This window comes from Panthera onca, chromosome F2 (genome assembly GCF_046562875.1).
Source record: "Panthera onca isolate mPanOnc1 chromosome F2, mPanOnc1 haplotype 2, whole genome shotgun sequence".
In the NCBI taxonomy this organism is placed as follows: domain Eukaryota; kingdom Metazoa; phylum Chordata; class Mammalia; order Carnivora; family Felidae; genus Panthera; species Panthera onca.
Genome location: NC_138356.1, coordinates 23525788 through 23547516, shown reverse-complemented (window position 1 = coordinate 23547516; position 21729 = coordinate 23525788). Strand labels below are relative to the sequence as shown.

The 21729-nt window shown below is 36.6% G+C and overlaps 1 protein-coding gene across 16 annotated transcripts in view; it reads left to right on the top strand.

Annotated features, from left to right (window-relative positions):
- The window catches only part of STAU2 (staufen double-stranded RNA binding protein 2), a 306203-nt gene that overhangs the window by 198968 nt on the left and 85506 nt on the right, over positions 1-21729 (top strand). For 14 of the 16 annotated variants that reach the window (XR_013553422.2, XM_078441529.1, XM_078441532.1 and 11 more), the window contains one exon: positions 5206-5319. The exons of the other annotated variants lie outside the window; for them this stretch is intronic. Coding sequence is in view for 13 of the 14 variants with exons in the window: in XM_078441529.1 (XP_078297655.1) it covers positions 5206-5319 (114 nt within the window). In the remaining variant the exon portion in view is untranslated. The remainder of the gene's footprint in view (positions 1-5205; positions 5320-21729) is intronic. 16 annotated transcript variants of the gene reach the window in all.

Genomic DNA, 21729 nt, shown 5'->3' with positions numbered 1-21729 from the left:
ACGTCAGTGACAGGCATTATACTAATATAATATTATTCTTAATGATTATATATCATGTCATGTCTTTTAGTACATTATTATGGGATGTATTATAATTGTAGTAAGAAGAATATCTAATATATTTATTTTAATGCTAACCGTGATCTAGGCATTGCTCTAAGTGATTTTCATGGAGAAACTCATTTTATCTATTACATATAAATTAATTCATTAGTTAAATAACTAACATAATGTAGCTTTTTACTGTCGACCCTAGTTGACCCAAATAAGATGATTTACATGTCATCAAGTGATCTAAAAAAGCAGCTAAGAACGTTTAATACCAACTGACGCTATTTATTAGGGCAATATTTATCAAGTAATACTGTTTCACACTTTGCCAAGAAAATGCTGTTTTTTTTGTGTTAATAAAGATACAGGTCTTTTGTAAGGCCACTGTGCAGACACTGCAAAAGTCCAGCGTGTTTTGACATCCTTATCCTAAGTTCCAGTGTTGAGACGGTCACTCTTTGGCTTCTTACAGCCTTTATTGCTCATGCAGAGCATCTGTGCAGTGGCTGGAATGGGATCTCTGCCCCACAGTTCATGAACTCGAGGTGTGCTAATCACACACGTTTTCTTGATACAGTGATTCTGTTAGGTATCACATATGAATATACAGGCCTTTATCTTTCCTTAGTGATCCAAAGAGCAACGGTCTTTAAACATGGGTCTTTTTCATACCCTCCTCCTTTTTGTCCCACAGTGGGTGACCATTAAAAACATCTGACAAACAAGCAGTTAACCAGTTTCCTGCTGAGATTAGTAAAATATTTAGTAGTCCTGCAACATCAAGGAGTTTCAGCCCTGCAGGAAACAGTTTGATTCAACTCTTTTTTTTTTGGAGGTAGGAGGTAGGGAATTTACATTTTCATTTGGATGCCCCCTCGTAGTTTCAAGTGGGCATGAAAAAATGTACATATGTAGCTTTTAGTGTAACTTACTCCAAGGTTTTATAGTAGTTTTCTTTATTTTTTAAATTATATGAATAGTTGGAGTTGCTTGTCTTCCCTTCAGGAAAGAGAAATCTCTGGACTGGCAAAGTTAGTATCAGAATGCACAGCTACAGCATCTCATCTGGGTTTATGTGATTACAAGTCAAACTAGGAAACTTATTTTAAAATAAAAATTATCATAGATTAGCAAATTTCAAAGGAAGGCACATGTTTAATTTACATATATTGAAATTTTTGGCCCATCTTTTCATGGAATAATTTTTTTAAATCCATGAGAAAGAAACAGTGTTAGTTGATAGTGTTATAAATTGAGAACAAGAACTATAACATTATAAACACCAAGATCGATTGCTTACATTTTAAAGTACCAAAGATAGCAAAATGATATGATTTGTAAATAGTAAATCTTAAAGTACAATAGGAGATGACTTTTGTAGTCTTCTAAAATTATCTTTATATAACTTTTTCTTTAATCAAAATCAAGGTCCTGTGACAATAGTGGAATTTTTAGAGCCACATTTGTAGGAACACACTGCTCTGTTACAACAGATTTTGCTGTGTCGGTTCTAAAGATTTGTGCCTTACAGAATGTAGTATGATTTTATTACCCTAATTATTTCAGGCTAGTGGTCCTCAGAATTCTGGCTTCTGTTGATGCTTTGAATCATAAGAAGCATTTTTCTGTGCCAGAGGATGAATTTCAAAATGTCATTCACACATTTTTTTTTTGACATTCACAATTTTATGAACTTTAATGTTGTTATATCCAAGAAGAAAATATATAACTAAAAAGAGCCATATCAAACTTATTTTTATGACTGGCTGATGTGGAGTGATGTGTAACATGTGACTCTTTCTTAAGGCCTCTTTTCTGTATATTATTACTTTTTGTTTAATTTGGAACTGTGTCCTCAATCACTAGTTTCTTGTATTTTTCGCATAGTTTTTATCTGGTTTATTGGGCAGTCTCAGTGCAGTGAAGGTACAAACGTGGAGTGATTTTATATTTCTCCAGTCACCACTTTCCTCCATGCTCTGTCAGATCTCCCATTCATGTTCCTTTATATCTGATTACCTTTAATTTAAAAAATTGAGTCTGGTTCACTGTAAAATGCCAAACTCCGATCCCCAGCATTGCAAGCCAGTTGATTGGCTCAAGACACTTGGAGGAGGGAGGGTGGGCAATGATTTCTTTTTCTCTTCCTCTCACTTCGGTGCCTTTGAATATTTGTGGTCTTTGTGGTCGGTGGGGGGGGGGGGGGACTTTTGGGACCTCTTCTGCCATACTCCACCTGTTTCATTTTTTTTTCTTTTTTCTTTTTTTTTTTACATTTATTTATTTTTGAGAGACAGAGACAAAGTGTGAGCAGGGGAGGGGCAGAGAGAGAGGGAGACAGAATCAGAAGCAGCCTCCAGGCTCTGAGCTGCCAGCACAGAGCCCAATGCAGGGCTTGAAACGAACTGTGAGATCATGACCTGAGCTGAGATCAGACACTTAACCGACTGAGCCACCTAGGCACCCCATCCGCCTGCTTCATTTCATGGCCTTACTACTCTGATGTTGGGAAGCCAGGAGGGGGCCAGGGTAGGGGAAGATGCCACCCTAGCCTGGCTTCATTCCCTACTGGCTTCCATGTAGATGATATTCATGATTTTCTTGAGGCAGCATTTGGTTTCTTCCAGTTCCCTCTGTCCCTGCCCTAAATGTTGGCAGCTCCTTAGAGATCCTTTTGTTGTTGGCTATGGGTCCTGGTGTCAGTTCTGGGGCAGCAGGAAAAGTCCCCCTGGGATTAGGTTCTTTTGTAAGTGATAAAAAGCCCAGTGACTTAAATAAAATAGATGTTTATTCTTTTGTCATATAAAGGTCTGTAAGTTTGCAGTCCAGAGCTAGTGTGATGGTTCTGTTCCATCAAGTCTTCAGGGACCCAGGATCCTGCCTACTCACCATCCTACCATCTCTAGGTTTCTGCCTTTGTCCTATGGTGAAAAGATGCTAACATCCACCCGCATTTCAAGCAGGTTGACAAAGCGAGTCAAGAATAAGAGCAAAAGGCACAAGCTTGAAATGTCTTTTTAAAGTTTCCAGGAAGCTGTTACATTTACGTTCTACTCAATCACATGCAAGGGAGGCTGAGAAATATGAACTTTATTCTGAGCATTTAAGTAGCCAGCTGGGAATTACTGAGGAAGAATATTGGAGGATAATTAGCAATCTCTGTCACATTCACTGGATGCTCTGACGTCTGCTTTGAAGCTATGTGCAAACTCACACCTCTACATTTATGTTATATACAGGTTATACATGTTCACCAATATTGAATGTCTGCAGGATGCATAATATTTCATAGGGTATTGCAGGCTTACAGTGAATTGTATACAGTTAGGAGAAAGTTAAATCTTTCAGTAATAGTGTCTAAGCCATGGATGGAAATGCAGTTGGGAGTTTATATTTTCTACTAGGATTGTCTTGTGGTATTTCTGTCCTTTATAATCTTCATTTCTCTAGAAGAAGACTAGAACTGCAGTAAATTGGCTGACATATAAGTGTATTCAGTATCAATTTGAGTATTTAGGGAAGTGTCATGTCTTTCATACAGATTTTCAATTGATGTCAAAGGGCGGTTATATTTTATTTTAAAAAGCATGTTTTATAATAGCACTATATCAGACATAATACTTTAATGGTACCATAAATAGCTGTGAACTGTAGCTATTTTAGTGTCACCATTTATTGGCTTTTGCATAAAGCTGTTATGTGATAAGTTTCATTCCCCCCATCATATTTAGCTGATGCATAGTAAACAACACTTCCACATTCTTGAACTCATATATACTGAGTGACCTTTCAACTTGCTTAGGAGGCATAGTGCAGTGATTTAGAACTGCTGTCAAATCTTTTTCCCCAAAGTTAACTTGGAAAAAAATATTTTTATCATAAAATCTTTAAAGTACTTTGGAAACAAGCTTTGTATATTGCCTTGATTTAAACTCTAAACTACTTTTTATAGATTCCAGGATGTTTCCCTACCTTCAGGGAAACTGATGGTGAATCTTAACAACCCTACTGCTTTAAAAATGTTCAATTATTAACCTATTAGACCAAGATCCATATTGTTGTCATTTTCAGTCAGATATATATTATCCATAACAAAATATACGTGGACCATAATCTATAACAAAGGTATATTATGGATATTATGCAGCAGTTAGAATTAAGCCACAGGGAACTGATATGTGTATTTTAATTTTCTTCCTCACAAATTCAAGATTTTCACCTAAGCTTTTAGCCTAGATCTATGTAAATTTAACAGTTTGAGCAAGTTATAACTAATAAAACCAATTTTCCCTATAAAACAATCAGTAAGAATCCCATTCTATAGGCACGTTTCATTAATCACAAAAGCAATGCTATTTTTACTTTGTTAGCTTAGAATGAAAATAAAAACTGCTAGAAAGAACTTTTCTGAAAGTAGGTAAATGAGAGGATGGAAATTTTCCCACTGGGAAGATGGACTCACACTTCCCTCTACCCCCATTTACCCTGCCTCTGATATGGAATGTCTTACATGTGGTTTTAATAATGGTTGGTTGTGTTTAACTAAAAGAAAAATAATAATATAGTAACTTTATTTTGGTTTGTACATTAAAAATCATTTCACTTTAATTCAATTTGATTACAATGTCAATTTCAAGCAGAACATGAGGTAGTGATATCTATATATATTTAGCAGTGGTTTTATAGGGTATACTGTAATGTAGAAATAGAAGAACATCACTGGCAGTTAACTGGCAATCACACACATGTAGAGTCAAAGATGGACAAAAATTCAGGTTGACAAAATTCCATTGGAATCAAGTGAACTTTGACTTATGCTTACCCTTGAGTCTTTTATGCATGATGCATTATGAAAAGCTGGACTGTAAAGATAGGTATGGTATTTAATTGTGAATTTTTCTACTAGCTATAACACTGTAAAGCATTTTATAAAGCATATCCGAAACTCTTTTAAAACCTCAAAAGTACTTAAAATGGAATTAATAGATTTTCCCTGGATATCGGAAGGTCCTTGATAGCTTTTTAAATATTTGAAGTATATTCTGCATAAATTATTTGAATTTTTCTGGAAATCTAGACCTATTGGAAAGGACCTATTGCATCTGGCTCCCTCTTACAAGTGGCGTTCAGCAGATTGCATGTGTTCTGTTATAGGTTCACTACTGTGATAGACAAAGTGGCAAAGAGTGTGTGACCTGTCTGACATTAGCCCCTGTGCAGATGACTTTCCATGCTATTGGAAGCTCCATTGAAGCCAGCCATGATCAGGTATAATTTGCCACTGCCATTTTGCTGCATTATGGCCCAGCTGAGAAATCAGAGACCATCAAAATGGAAGTTATGTGCACACCTACAGCTTTGCTTTCCCTAATACATTACCCACTAGCACCATCTGCTAGAATTTTTAAAAATCCAAAATTTGGGGGTTGGGAAACCAAGATCTTGGGAGATTTAAATTATTTTAGACTTCTAGTGGGTAGTTCATTATTAATTAAAATACAAAATTCTCTTATATTTGCCCTACAAGTTATTTTCGTGTTTAAAAATTACATATAGGAAGCAGGGTTAGATAAACAACATAGATAACACTAGGGTCTCACTGTAATATACTCATTCAGTTCTGTTGAAGAGAGCTCAATATTCTAGAATGTGTATAAAATAACTGAACTTTCAGAATCATCACCTTACTCCTATAATTTGAGATCTTATTTAAATGACACTGCAGTGTTGTTTCTACTTTTAAGGTTTTATTTCTGAATTACAGCTTAAAATCTGAAAAGTGTATTATTTCTTAATGACAAATTCCCTTGTTTAGATAGCAGCTTGCAAAAAAATATCCTGTTTATAACATAATACGTATTTTCAATTAAAATAATCATCGGATTAGACTAATGATCTAGGTCATAGAATTTCTAGTTTGGAGTAAAAATAAATACACATACACGATTTACAGTTTGACTAACCAGCTATGCTTTCTAAATTAACTATTCATATGCAGAACAATGGTAACTCACTTTTATATCCATTTCTCAGTAAATTTGAAGACTTCTAATAGTCTTGCCTGACTAGTCCTTTTTTCCTTCTCTCTGAGTAGTACCCTTGCATGGAAAGAATAAAAGAACATAGTAGTTTATCTTCTCAAACACATGATTTATCACCCAGCTCAAAAAAGACATCCTTAATGGCGCACTTCCCTAGTTCATAATGTCTCTGTCATTGTGGGGTTTCCTTCCGATCATCATTTGTTGATTGGTGTTGAGGAAAAAGCAACTAAATTAGGCAGAAAAAATGCGTTTTAGGAACTAACCACAGCGTGAGTTAGCTGCAGCTACCTGAGTGGATTCTGCCCTCTCTTTGGCAGAGGAATGTTTTCTGGATTGTTAAATGAAGGAGTTGGTTAGATGGCTTGCAAGATCCATTCCAGTGCTGCCATTTTCTGGTTCTGTGACTGATCTTCCTGCTCCTGGCTGAATAAGCCCCACTAATAATAAACAGTTAATAGCATATTGACTTCGAAAGCAGCTTGGAGATTACTCCAGTGCTTCTCAGAGTTTGGCACTGACCTCTGCTCTAGCTGCAGAAGAGAGTGCAGCAGGAATTAGAAGGACATGACCTAAGCTAATTGATAGAAAGTATTGTGTTTCCCTGTGTAAAACTATAACTTAGCTATATGCTAGGTGCTAAGGATAAGTGATAAGAATGTTAGACATGGTTCCTGCTCTCGTGGAGCTTGCAAACTAGCAACTTTACGACTTTGAGTATTTGCCAACAAGTCTAGCTGCTGCTGTATCTCTGTATCCATTCATGGCAGAAACACATGCAAGAGCAGCATGAGATAACCATCCTGCAAAGGCCGCCTGTTAGGCTGAGCAAAGACATGAAAGAGTGTTTCAGAAAGCCACACACCTGAGAAGAGCAACCCATTGTTAGCAGAGGCAGCATGCTGCTGTACAAGAGCACTGGAATGGGAATAGAGACCGAGATCAAACCTAGATTTGCCATGGAGTAGCTGTGGGAACCTGTCTCTCTGCCTCTTGGAGCTTGGCTTCTTCATGAATAAAATAATGAGGCTGGTTCAGGCTTGTGCCAAGTCCATGTGGTAAAGTTCTGGGCTAGTGTTAGCCCATATGGCACCTTTACAGGTTAGAAAAAAAGATGCTTCTTCCTCAAGGCAATTTACTGCTGTCCAAATCCACAAGAACTACAGCATGAATGGTCTTCCCACCCCCTACCCCACAAGGTGTTCAGCACACAACCTGCACACGTATACGTAGAGGTCTTACACTACATCTACTGGAATGTCAGTTTTACGCAATGGTAAGTAAATAAAGGCATTTCTATGTTAAAGCAAATACAGTTGCATTAGAGTTGATGAATTTGCGTGAAATTTTAAGAGAAAAAAAGACTTTCAGGAAATTTGTTGATAATGGTCAGGTGGATGGATGGAAGCTGGATGGATAGATGGATGAATGAATGGAGCTGTGACTGGATTGGTCATTCTGTACATTAAACACTCTACTTTGGTGGCCTCAGAGGTGCAAATGAAGTACTGTGTGATCAGTACTCCTCCCTTGTGCTTGGATTCTTGGGCTCCCTGAGGAAAGGAGGCACAGTAAATCTCTACTGCACATCCTCTGCTTTTCCGTATTATGTTGCCCTTACACTTTCCTCATACTCAGGGTCTATCTACGCAAAAAGTACTTCTTCACCATACTGAAAGCATAAACTTGATTTCATTAAGTTGGAAAGGATGTACCACTAAATGGCTTTTTCATCTGTTAACCAGTAAATACTGGAAAACATTTTAAAGCAAGAAAAACTACAATCACTTACAGAACGTGTTCTATCCTTAGTTCATTTGAGCCAACGTAATTTAATGAACAGAGTAAGTATTCTGAGAAAAAACATGTAAAATTTAGAGGCGACCCATCTTAAAAACAAACTCCTGTTGTTCTTATCTATGTGGAAAATGAAGGTGACAAATGGAAGAGCTCTCTAGCCTTGAACATTTACAGGCTACCTTAGTTTTTTAGATTTAACCCTAGGAACTCAGCAAAATGGAGACTAAATGTATTGTTCAGTGTATCCACTCACTGTATTAAGGAGTGAGAGGACAAGGACTGTGAAGTATCTCTATCAAAGGTCCATACAGATCTGCAGAATGGTCAAGAGGGAGATATAGTATCATCTGTATGCTGACAACGTCCAAATGTATGCAGCTTTTAATTCTCCCACCAACAAACCTGCCTCTCCCTTCACCCCTGTCCTTTCTTTTTACCCATCCTGGTAAACAACACCATCACCTACCTTGTTGCTCAAGCCAAGCTCCTTGGAGCATCTTTGCCTCTTCTCTCCTCCTCACATGCTACGTCCAGTCCCAGTATCCCTTTGAATTACATCTATCATCTGACTACTTTTCACTACCTCCATTGTTGCCCTTATAGTCACTATCATGGTTTTTGGGTTTTTTTAAAGATTTTATTTTATTTTATTTTATTTTATTTTATTTTATTTTATTTTATATTTATTTATTTATTTTGAGAGTGAGGGGGAGAGAGAAGGAGCAATAAAGAGAGAGCAAAAGAGAGAATCCCAAGCAGGCACCATGCTGGCAGTGCAGAGCCTAACACAGGGTCCCATCTCATGAGCCATGAGATCAAGACCTGAACTGAAATCAAGAGTTGAACAGTCAACTGACTGAGCCACCCAGGCACCCTTAAAATTTTTATTTTTAAGTAATCTCTCCACTCAGTGTGGGCCTCGAACTTAACAACCCCAAGATCAACAGTTGCATGCTCCACTGACTGAGCCAGCCAGATGCCCCTATCCTGTTTAATCCAGGCAACTGCAGTAGTCTTTACACTAGATTCCTTTTTTTCTGCTTCTGTTCCATTGTGGTCTATCTTCCATGCAGTAGCCAGAATTATTTTTAAGTTAATCCGATCAGATTTTCAGCTGTTCAGAACCTTCCAGTGGCTCTTCCCATCACACCTAGTACAAATCCAAAACTTTTGTTATGGCATTTAAGTCCCTATGTGATTTGGCCCTTTCCACCTCTCCAGTTTCAATTCCTACCACTCTCCGTTTCACTCAGTGTCCAGGTCTCTTTCGCTTTGTTGCCAGTTATATCATGACAGATGAAAGAAACCAGAAATCAAAAGGCAACATACTGTAGACTTGATGTGTATGACATTCTGGAGAAGGCAGAACTTGAGAGACAGAAAACAGATCATTGGTTGCCAGGGGCTGAGGAAGGATTGACCATAAGTTGTCATGAGAATTTTGAAGGGCAATGGAAATGTGCTGTATCTTGATTGTGGTGGTAGAATATGACTATACACTTATTAAACTTATAGAACTGTATGCTTTTAGTAAAAAGGGTAAATTTTACTGTATTTAGGTTATACCTCAATAAACCTAACTTAAAAAAGCCAGTTTCATTCCTTTATCATTGACCCATGTATGGTATTGACCCCAGGGAAATGTGGAGACATGACATCCCCTTTCCTTTCCTGTATGCTCTGAATATGTTGGATCCACCTTAGAATGCACTAAATTTAACTTAGAGCCTAGTTTAGAGCTTCTCCAAATACCAGTGGTTAGTTAAGGCCCGCTTCAGACTTCCTAGAATAATTATTAGTCTCCAAAAGTGGTCTAAGCCTGCCCCTGTCTGACTTCAGAGAAAGGATCTGTAGGCCAGCATTTCCCATTTGGGGACTTTGAATTCTCATCCAGAGAGTAGGCAGTCATTCAGGCTGGTTGCTGCCTGGGCGTCCTGGTGAGATCTGGGTGAAAATGTTCTACGCGTTTGCTTTTATTCATCGTAGCAAATGTGATACTATTAATTTACATTAGTTTTGAATGTTTAATTGTCTAGAATAAAAACAGTTTAAATTTCTAGATGGTGATTTTCTTTTTAAATGTTTTTTAGCAAAATATTTTAAGTATTTTAACAAATATAGCAAAAATTTGTCAACTGAACAACTCTCTGGGAATATTGCACTAGATAGTAGAGCATCCAAAGATAACTAACTTCTAGTCTTCGTAATAGGCTAGGTAACTAACTTAATGTAGGCTTCAGTGAGTTCATCATCCTGTGAAATTTAAAATCTGCAGAGCATATGGTGGTTTCAATGAAGAGCAGTCATCCTTATTCATAAGTTGGGTAAAGAGCACATTTATTTGGTAAGATTAAGCTAGTGAGGGTTTTGCTCAATGTTTTTCAATATATCCTATTTGGAAATTAAATTTATATTGGTTGGTATATATTATTAAAAGCAGAATCATTTATAATAATGCAGAAAGGTTTTTGGAATCTTCTAGCTTGGTTATAATTCACCAAATATTCTTTCCTCTCTCCTTGTGGCCTGACACTTTCTACATCTTTCTTCATCGTGCTTGGATGTTACTGAGTCCTGTTTACTCTTTCTCTTTTGCTTAAATCAGTCACCTTCCAGGTACAGCCTCAAAATTATAAACTTCCTTCCCTGTCTTTATATTTTATTTTATTCACCTTCATTTAGACTGCATTATTAATCTCGCCAATCTCACCAGCACTGGGTAGGCAGATGTAGATTAGTTAAAATACTGCAGCTTAGTTTCTAGTTATGTGGTTTATCACTGCCTACCTTATTGTGTTCAGGTTAGCTTTGGAACTCACTTGCTTCATATAAAAAAGGAATAAATCAACCACCTAACCAAGCACTAACTCACCCATGTAGTATATAACATGTAAATTACTATTTGCTCTTATTTGACTTCTCGTCAACATAAGATGAGATTATGATATAAAGGACAAAGCATAATTAGTATATTTATGTACATATACATACATATACATACAAAGCATAATTAGCACATTTATATACATATATATAAAAGACAAAGCATAATTAGCTTTCATAAATTCTTAAAATTTATGAAATGAGCAATTCTACAAGATAAATGAAACAGGAACTAAATTTATATAAATGTGTTAACTCTGTACCAGATATTGTGCTAGGCTCTACATCCATTATTTTGATTGATTCTCATAATAATTCTATGAGGTATATAGTGTTCGTATATTTGCTTCATTTGCTACATCACCTGTAAAAATTTATGTCCATCTTTGCATACCAAGCTGAGGTGTTGCCAGTGTGGGTGCTTTGACTGGAATTCAAGGCCAACCTCTCAGTGAAAGGACAACCATGAAGTACATGGAACAAGTTACAAATCCAAATCTAAAGGGTATTCTCTTCTACTTTTGTTTAGTTAAAGTCTGCTCATAGGTTTTTCTTTCCTGATTAATTAATGTGATATGACACATATGTGATAGTATATACTATCACAACAATAATGCGTGGATTGATTATAGACTATACACAGAACTTTTATAGTGCTAGATGGTCTTAAATGATAGTACATGTATAGTCCCTTTCCCTTGAGGTAAACGTTAGTCTGATGGAGTGGATCAGTTAGGATGCTTTTGGCTACAAGTAACAGAAAACCTGACTCATACTGGCTTAAACAATAAGGAACCTTGTTATCTCCCATAACAGGAAGTTCAGAGGAAGGGTGAATCCCAGGGTTGGTTGATAAAGTAGCTTAGCAATGTCAACAAGGACTCAGGTTATTCCATTTCTTAGCTCTGCTTCATCCTCTGATTCATGGAAAGATGGCCACAGTAGTTCTCTGTGTCACTGGCAGTGTATCCACATTTAAAAGAAGATGAGAGATCGGATCTTACTGTATCTCCTTTTAGGAGCAAAGACATCTTGTATCAGGAACTCCTCCAGCCATCTTTCCTTCATGGTGCATGCCTGGATTGAGTCATTCACAAGCCCATCTCCTAACAGTCGCTGGCAAGAGACAATGAGATCACTATGAGATTTTTTTTCTTTTTTAAGATTTTTATGTTTTAAGCAATCTCTACACCCAACATAGGGCTTGAACTCATGACCGCAAGATCAGGAGTCACATGCTTTACTGACTGAGCCAGTCAGGTGCCCTGAGATCACCATGAGTCTAAATGCTTAGGGTGAAATGATTGTTGAAGAATCAACTACAGAGACTACTACATGAGGAATTAAATGCCACATTATATAATTCGAAATGTTCTCTCAGGCTCATTAAAAAAAACAACAGGTGAACTTGATCTTAATAATATACGTTAATTAACCCAATATATCCAAAGTATCACTTCCACATACAATCAGCTTTTTACATTATTGAGGTATTTAACCATCTCTCACATGTCTCATTTTGGAGTAGCCACACTTCAAGTGCTCAGTACCACGTATGTGTTGCACAGCACAGGTCTCTGGGCATTATGATTTGGTCCCTGCCCTTGTCTCCCATCTCATCCTTCACCATTCACCCTGTACCTAACTAAAACCCACACTTTATGTTCTGGCAGTATTGAGTTCCCATATCTCATGCTCTTTTGCATCTGTGTCTTTGTCTACACTGTTCCCTCTGCCTGGGCCATTCTCTCCTTGCTCTTAATAGGAACTTTAATTGTTGTATCCGTCAGATCCAACCAAGCTGTCAGTGGCAGTCAATAGGCCTTCCCCAAATCTACTTTCTGTGTTATTCCATTGTTAAACCTATCAAACTATCTTCCCATTGTTTTTCACATTGGTGGACCCTGCTGGGCAGTAACCTCTTGGAGGTGCAGGGCAATGTCTTATTCACCTTTGAATTCTCCTTGTCTATGCTCTGGCATGTAGGAGGCACTCAATTCATGTTTATAGGATGGAATTGAATTGGATTTCTAAGAAAATTAGAATAACTTGGATTTGGTAGAATTCATTTGGTAGAACTAGTGAGAGAAGTACAATGTTTGTCCTAGTATGCTTTCTCTCATGGTGCCTTATAAGGACATTATTTGTGAAAGCATTCTGGTACTTTCGTATGTTGACATGTGAGTGTTTACGTACTCTGAGTATATGTAACTGAGTATATGTAGCATTTGGAATCTGTCAGTAATTCTTCCACTGATCTGTTTGTAATCTTTAATTTTTGTAACCTATTATGCATAAGCCTCCGTCCTTCTCAGTGTCCTGAATTGCTTTCTTCAAGTTCCAGAGCCTGCCTCCTGATTCTAGCATTCCGTATTGTAGTACATAAGTCGGTATCGACTGAATGATGTCACTGGGGACTGCAGTCCTCAGAATATAAAGAGACACGAACTTCATAGTTTGGAGCAACAATTACCTAAGACAAAGTGTTTGTTTTTTTTTTAATTAACATAAAGGACACACTTAAGTGACATTGTATAATAACAGACCCCATGTCATCATCCTAGAGGTATCTGTAATAGGGTTCAGGAATTCTTTGTGTTACATAGATTCAGTGTGGGTTTTGAACTTCGGCTGTTTTTCTTGTTCCACACGTCAAGCCAGAGTGCTGAGTGCCATGGGGTGTTGACAGAGAGGGAATGATCACTGCCATTGGCGGCTTCCACGAGGTCCTGGAGCTGCCAAAATTCAAAATGTAACCTGATTTTCATTTACTTTTTATGAAATAGGGTGCCAAGAGAGATATTAGAAAGGCACATCAATTTTAATGTTTGCTTCAAGAAATTGTTTTCATATATACTGATTTTTTTTATATTGAAATATTTCAGAATATTTCCTCTACTTGAAACATATCCCATGATTATAGGACAAAAATTTCTTCTGCTGACTTTTAACTTTATTATATGAAATTCCCATTTTACACAAGTATATATTGTGGTTAAGGAATTTAATCATATCTTTTTTTTCCTTTACATTTTATATTTCAGTAATTGGCCCAGTAGTTCACATAGTGTTTTGTTTTTGTTTTTAGATTTTCTTTAATTGAGATATAATTGATATATATGACATGGTATTAGTTTTAAGTATACAACATATTATGTGAAATGATTGTCATAATAAATTTAGTTAACATCTGTCACCACACACAGTTACAAATTCAATCATATCTTCAAAAAAAATCAGCAGGAAGTCAGTAGGAACAACTTCTCACCACTGGATAGTTTATCACTCATGGATGGTCTAGAACAGGAGTCAGCAAACTGTGACCTGCAGGCCAAATCCATGCTACCGCTTGAATTAAGAATGGTTTTTAGATTTTGAAATGATTGGAAAAAAGATCAAAAGAAGAGTAATATTTCATGACATATGAGAATTATATGGAATTCAAATTTTAGTGCCCATAAATAAGTTTCATCGGAAAACAGTCATGCTTATTCACTTGGGTATTGTCTATAGCCACTTTTACTCCACAACAGCAGAGATGAGTGGTTATGACAGAGACCTTGTTGCCTGCAGAGCCTGAGATACTTAGTATCTGCCACTTTACAGGACAAAAATTGCTGGTCTAATTCCTGGACTAGAAGGAAGAAACATTAGGCATTCACCTTTTGAAATTTGTATCAAATGGTTATTTTAAACATGGGCATTCAGAGTTCATTCTCTTTCAGAAAGGAGCCAGTTTTCTGGAAATAGTTCCCCTATTACAGCACAGTTAGACTTGATTGTGAATTTTGTATTTATTTACTCTACAGTGGAAATCAATTTTATTCTCTAAGGGAATAATAAGTCTTTCTTTATCAGTATTCATCAGAGCATTGAAAGAAAGTTTGTACCAAAGGAGGTTACTTTTGTCTCCTTTTGAAATCCCATTTAGAAACATTTCATAGCTGGACTTTTTTTTTTTTTAAGTAGTAGGGAATATTCTCTTGTTTCCATGGTGATCTTTCACTTCTTTTATTTCAGCTGTATAAGCAGTTTCCAGAACCAACACTGAGTTATAGGAGAAGGCAGTGAGAAGACTAAATATTATATATTTTATAACTGATTCATGATTCCATTTATGCCTAGTATAGCATGACCACATTTCTAGGAGGGTGCACATATCCAGTGATATTGTGCCCACAAGTGACTTATTAATTTTACCCAAAAATTAATTTTGGACTACAGTCAAAACCCACAAATTTAATTTATTGCTTTCTTTCTCCCACTTTTTCCTGAAGTGATGATTAACAGCTATTTTAATCAGCAGAAAGTGTGAAATTTTAGGTTTCTAAAAAACTGACTTTTCTCAACTACACTAAAAATGATTTTTAGGGTGGTTATTTGACCTGTACCCCAGTTACCTATAGCTCAGTGTTTCACAACAGATTATCTCTTTGAAGATAATTTCATGTTCATGATCTCAACAAATTATAGAACCAAAAATATTTTCTAGATTTTTCTCCCTAATAAGTTTTGGTCAACTTGGGACCTGCATACAAACTCCATGTCAGTAGTTACTTGATCTTTAAACTTTTCTTTTTTAATGTTTATATATTTTTGAGAGAGAGAGAGAGTGTGTGAGTGGGGGTGGGGGAGGGGCAGAGAACGAAGGAGAGACAGAACTCAAAGCAAGCTCCAGGCTCTGCACTGTCAGCACAGAGCCTGAGACAGAGCTTGAACTCACAAACTGTGAGATCACAATCTGAGCCGAAGTCAAACGCTTGACTGACTGAGCCACCCAGGCACCCCATTAGTTCCTTGATTTTTAATTCAGTATTCCAATTTTACATTATTTAAGTAGGAATTTAATATTTCTACTGTTCTGTAGATCCATATATTTGAAGTTGATTTGAAGATCATTAGGGAAATATTCTACAAACCTTTCTGTTAACAGTTCATACTAATGAATCATAACCAGATATATTATTAAACCAATAAATACCATATGTATATAATTGGCTAAATGGATGTGAAAGTTATAGTGGAAAACTGTTGCCTATATAGACTTTTTAAAGTGACGATCAATGGCATATAGTCCCCCAGGCCACAGATTTGAGAGCGTTATTACCCACTGGAGGTCACTTTTACAGCCTAAAGAGTATTACCTTCCTTGTAAACTCAAATTATGGTGTTGTGTATGATTTATTATACTATTTAAAACCGAAAAACAGAAACCTGCTCTTAGTAATACACCTTCAATTAAGTCATGTCTCTCCCCATTTCCAAAATTCTTTTTTAGACAAACTAGTTATTTTTCAGAAATCCAATTTTCTTCTTTCATTGCTAATAGTTATTTGGCCTGCTCTCTTTGTTTCTAAGTTGGCAGCTAATGCCTTTTCAGATCACATATTTTAAAAATACCCTTTAGTTAATTTGCTTCTCTTTGCATCCTCTGATGAAGGAATGTGAAGACAGTTTTAAGCCCCCAAATATTTAACATATGTGAAATTAGTAATGGTCAACATAGTGATAAAAAACGTCTCTCTGACCCTTCGTAGGCAGTCCATTGGTGTGCTACTGTCCTCTGGTACCTTTGGTGAGAAGTGTCACCATTATACCAAGAACCACACTTAAATTTCTCACTCCAGAGGACTAATATGCAGTAGGCTTCCTACCTGGCTCACTAAACCTCATATGCAGAAAAGTCATGGCCTCATATCAGTTCTTGCCATAGAAGGAAACATAATAAGAAATTTTTCAGCTCAGGAACAAACTTGCTTGGCTGCCAGAGCCTCGTTGCTGCTACATTTCTGCTTCCTAGGCTCCTGTTTGCTGGCCTCCTTACCTAGCACATCCTTACTGTCTGCTTGGCTGACCCTTGTACTCTGACTGCTGGTTACTTACCACCTGTCTGCTCTGTTGGTTTGTCTTGGCCTACCAGTACTTTGGTTCTCTTTGATCTTGTACTGCCTAACTGACCCCTTGACATTGGCTTCTGACTGTTTTCTGTCCTTGTCCACACCTTGCATTACAGAGACTCATTGTTCTCATTGCTCTTCAAATCCAAAACTGCCTATGATTGACAGAAGTACATTTTATAGATATTCTATTCTGCAGTCATTATAAAATGCAGAGAATACCATTTTACTTGTTCATGGAACTGATATTCAGTCTGTGCCCTCTGATATGGTTGTACCAAGTGTTAAAATGTTTAAATGCTTTCATAATACTTGGCAAATAGCTGCTGCCACATATTTCACCCCCTACCATTGTGGCCTCATGTCCAGGACCTCTGGGACCTCTCCATCATCTAGCAACTGATGGATCATTTCTTGGGCCAACAGGAGTTTTCAGGACCGTTTTGTTGTCTGAATTCATTGGTTTGTGTTCATACCACAAATTATTACAAATGTTAAATATCACTTCTGCTTTCAGAGGTATATGGAAGAGTTAAGTTCTTCAAGGGGAGGAGGGTAGAGACGTCCTAAAGCGACCATTTTTCTGAAATGATTTTTGAAAATTTCCATTGGAAATCAAGAAGCATTTTATTCATTCAGCAGTCATACTAAGCCCTAGTTTCATGCCCATCACTGTACTATATGCTAAGGAGTATTTCCAATTGTGTAAATTGTGAAAGCCCTCAAACTGAGTGTAATACAAAGTTGGAGATGGGATATATGGGAACTTTCTGTACTCTCTGTTCAATTTTACTGTGACTCGAAAATGCTTTAAAAAATAAAACCCATTTAAAAGGAAATAAATATTGGTGAAACGACAAAACACATAAACAATTGACTGATTGCAAAGTGACATGTTTAGTGTCAGAAACGTGTACAAAATCTATATATGTATATGTGAATATTGAAAAGCTGTGGAATACAGGAATGATCAAGAACAGAAGAGTTCACCTGATTAAGCTTCTTTTAGGAGTTGGTGGACCAAAAATTGAAAGACAAATTACAAGGGCTTCCCACATAGGGAAAACAACATGAGAAAGATTAGAAACATGGAAATTGGCAAGGACTATGTGGGGAAAGAAAAACTTAACTTGGTGGGAGCTCCAGGAATACATAATGTTGCATAAGATCAAGGCAGTTGAGTACATTTTGACAGCTAGGTTAAGTAGTACACATTTTGTGTTTTTGCAGCAAAGAACCATTCTTCAGTCAGGAGCAGGGAATATGATTATGCTGGTGTCTCTAAGATCAATCTAGTAGCCAGATGCAGGATTGACTGTGGTGGGGAAGAAAGCTTCCACAATAGTGCTGGTTATCTTGATGGGTGTGTCTCTACAAATGGCAAGAAAAACAGCATCTCTCCCAGAGCGACATTGCATAAAAAGAATCAGCAGACCTTGGTGACCAGCTGAGTATGACAGAAAGAAGCAGAGCAATTAAAAATAGCTTTAAAGGCACACTACCAATATAATATGGCAGAGTGAGAGCTGGACAATTATTTTCAAAAAGCAAACTGGACAAAATTATCAAGAACAGCAATTTTAGGACTCTGGAAATTGACCAAAGACACTCAACAAATTGAAAAGCATTTATTCACGGAAAAATGACTGGACTTCAGGTAAGAAAAGTAGGGTCCTGTGGTGTTTCTGTCTGGAGCTGCTCCCATGCCCCACTTTGAGGCTCAGTCAGCATAGGAGTTCTGCAAGGGTGAGGAAAACCATGAAAACCAGCAGTTTCACTGGAGGAATGGCCTCCCTTGATTTAAAGTAGAATGTGAGAAACCCTATGCCCATAGGCATTGTGAATAACACTGGATATCTTGATGGCAAACAGATAGGAAAGGCTGGCTAATGACTCTGTGAACCTGACGTTACAGTCTTGGTTGGAGTCAACAATAGACAAACAGACTAGCCAGAAATTTATCAGGGAGATTCAGGGAATGATACAGTGATAGGGGCCTTGGTAAACCACACATATTCCTGGCTGACCAACAGACTTCACACACCTGCAGGAGAGACCAAAGAGGGCCCAAGCTATCTATACATCATCCCTGCTGCACGTGAAATTCTGCACGTATGCAGAGGAGATGCAAGAGGGTCTGGCAGAAAGTAAATGCCCAGGCAGACCTGAGAACTGCCAGAAATTTGAATGAGCTTCCCAACCCAAACACAGCTCCGTTGGCAGAGAGTAGAAGCTACATTGGCTTAAGGTGTTGGAGCACAATTAATGATCAGTAATTGACTAAGCTATGCAGACACAAGGGTCATTCCTAGAAAGTCAGATTTAAAAATAAAAACAAAAGGAAATTTTAAAAAACTGAGTAGAGAGAGACACAAGGAACACATGCCCTGGGGAGATGGATTGCATACATTTAATCAAGCAAATTAATAGTGGAAAAACAACAGGAACAACAACAGTCCTGAGAGAGGAACATCAAAATCCAGAGTTACTACAATATATATATGCCATATGTGTGTGTGTGTGTGTGTGTGTGCGCGCACGCATGTGTATCCAGTTTTTAACAAAAAATTACAAGATATGAAAAGAAAGGAAAGGTTTACCAATACTCAGTGGAAAGAAGCTGTGGGCCCAGAGCTTTGGACTTGCAGAGAAAGACTTCAAAGCAGCTATATTAAATATGTTCAACTAATAAAAGGAAGCCATGTTTGAAGAATTAAAGAAAAACATGATAATAATTCAACAAATAGAGAATTACTGAAATGAAAAATTCACTAGAGTGATTCAACAACAGATTTGAGATGGCAGAAGAAAGAACCCATGAACTTCAAGATGTATCAAAAGAAATTATCCAGCCTGAAAAACAGGGAAAAAAGAGTTTAAAAATGGACAGAGCCTCAGAAACTGTGGGACAACATCAAGCAACATATAAAAAGCATTAAACACCATTATCAAGGTTGATTTAACATCTGAAAATCACATACTATATTCATCATATTAATAAAGGGGAAAAAACACAATAATCTCAGTAAACACAGAAAAAGCACTTGACAAAATCCAACATGCATTCCTGATTAAAAGCTCTGAACAATTCAGGAATAGAGCATTTAGGAACTTTCTTAACTTAATAAAGAACATCTATGAAAACTCTACAACTAATGTCATCTTAATGATGAAAGACTGCAGGCTTCCCCCCCCCCCATAAGTTTGGGGACAAAACAAGAATGCTTACACTAAACATTTTTTGCTCAACATTACACCAGAGTTTGTAGCCACTGCAAAAGGGAGTGAGACGGAGGAAAGAGAAACAAAAAGTCATGCAACTTGGAAAGGAAGAAACAAAACTTTATTTGTAGATGACATGATTATGTATTTAGAAAATCCTAAGAAATACACACACACACATACACACACACCTATTAGGACTTAAAAATAAGTTCATAAAGTTATAGGATACAAATTAATATACAAAAATCAATTGTATACTAGATACAAGTGTACTAGAAACAAGCATCCAAAAATAAATTTAAGAAGACAATTTCATTGACAATACCATCAAAAATAATAAGATACTTAGGAATCAATTTAACCAAAGAAGTATTAAGACTTTACACTGAAAACTACAAAACATTGCTGAGAGAAGTTAAAAATCTAAATATATGAGAGAATTCAACATTCATGGATTAGAAGACCCATTAATGTTAAGTTGCCACTTTTCCCCAAATTGATCTATACAGTCAGGGCAATCTCTATCAGAATCCCAGTAGGTTTTTGTTTTGTTTTTGTTTTTGTTTTTGTTTTTGTTCTTGTTTTTTTTTTTTTTTTTTAGAAATTGACAAGCTGATCCCAACATTTATATGGAAATGCAAAGAGCCCAGAACAGTTAAAACAATTTTGAAAAGGAAGAACAAAATTGAAAGACTTACACTACCCAAATTTTACTATAAAACTACATTATTCTAAGTTAGCGGCATGAGGATACACATGTAGATCAATGGAACAGAATCAAATGGAACAGTCCAGAAATGAACCTTTATATTTAAGTTCAATCTATTTTCCAAAGAAGTGCCAAGGAAATTGAGAAAGGATTGTTTTTTTAAGAGATGGTACTAGGAAAATTAAATATCCATATGCAAAAGATAAATTTAGACCCTTACCTCAACCATATACAAAAATTAACTTAAAATGATAATAGATGTAAGTGTAAATCTAAAAAAGTAAAACTTCTGGAAAAATCATAGGAGAAATTTTCATGACCTTGGGTTAGGCCAAGAATTTTTAGATTCAACACTAAAACATAATCCATAAAAGAAGAAATTGTGTAATTGGACTTTATCAAAACTTAAAACTTTTGTGCTTTAAAAGATACCATTGAGAAAAACAAAAGACAAGGCACCAACTAGAAGAAACTATTTGCAAATCATATATCTTACAAATTACTCATACCTATGAATATAACAAAGAGCTCTTATGACAATAATAAGAAGGCAATGCAAAATGGATAAATGATATGAATAGACAGTTCATCAAAGAAAATGTACAATTGGCTAATAAACACCTAAGAAGATGCTCAACATAATTAGCCATAGGGAAAGGCAAAGTAAAACCACAATGGGATACCACTTCCTACCCAGTAAGATGGTCATACAAGAAAAGGCAGACAATAACAAATGTTGACAAGAATGTGGAAAAACTGAAACCTTCATGGATTGCTGGTGGGAATGTAGAATTGTACAGCCACTTTGGAAAATTATTTGGCAGTTTCTTAAGTTAAACAAATTTTACGACATGATGTAGCAATTCCACTTTTATATCTGCTAAGGAAAATTAACATGTTTACATGAAGACTTGTATGTGAATATTCATGACAGCATTATTCATACTAGCCAAAACCTGGAAACAATCTGAATACCTCCTAACTAGTGAATGAATAAAGAGCGATATATCCATATAATGGAATACTAATCAATGAAAAAGAATGAACTGATATACTCTATAACAAAGAACCTCAGAAACATGCCATATGAAAGACACCAGTCACAACAGACCACATGTAGGAT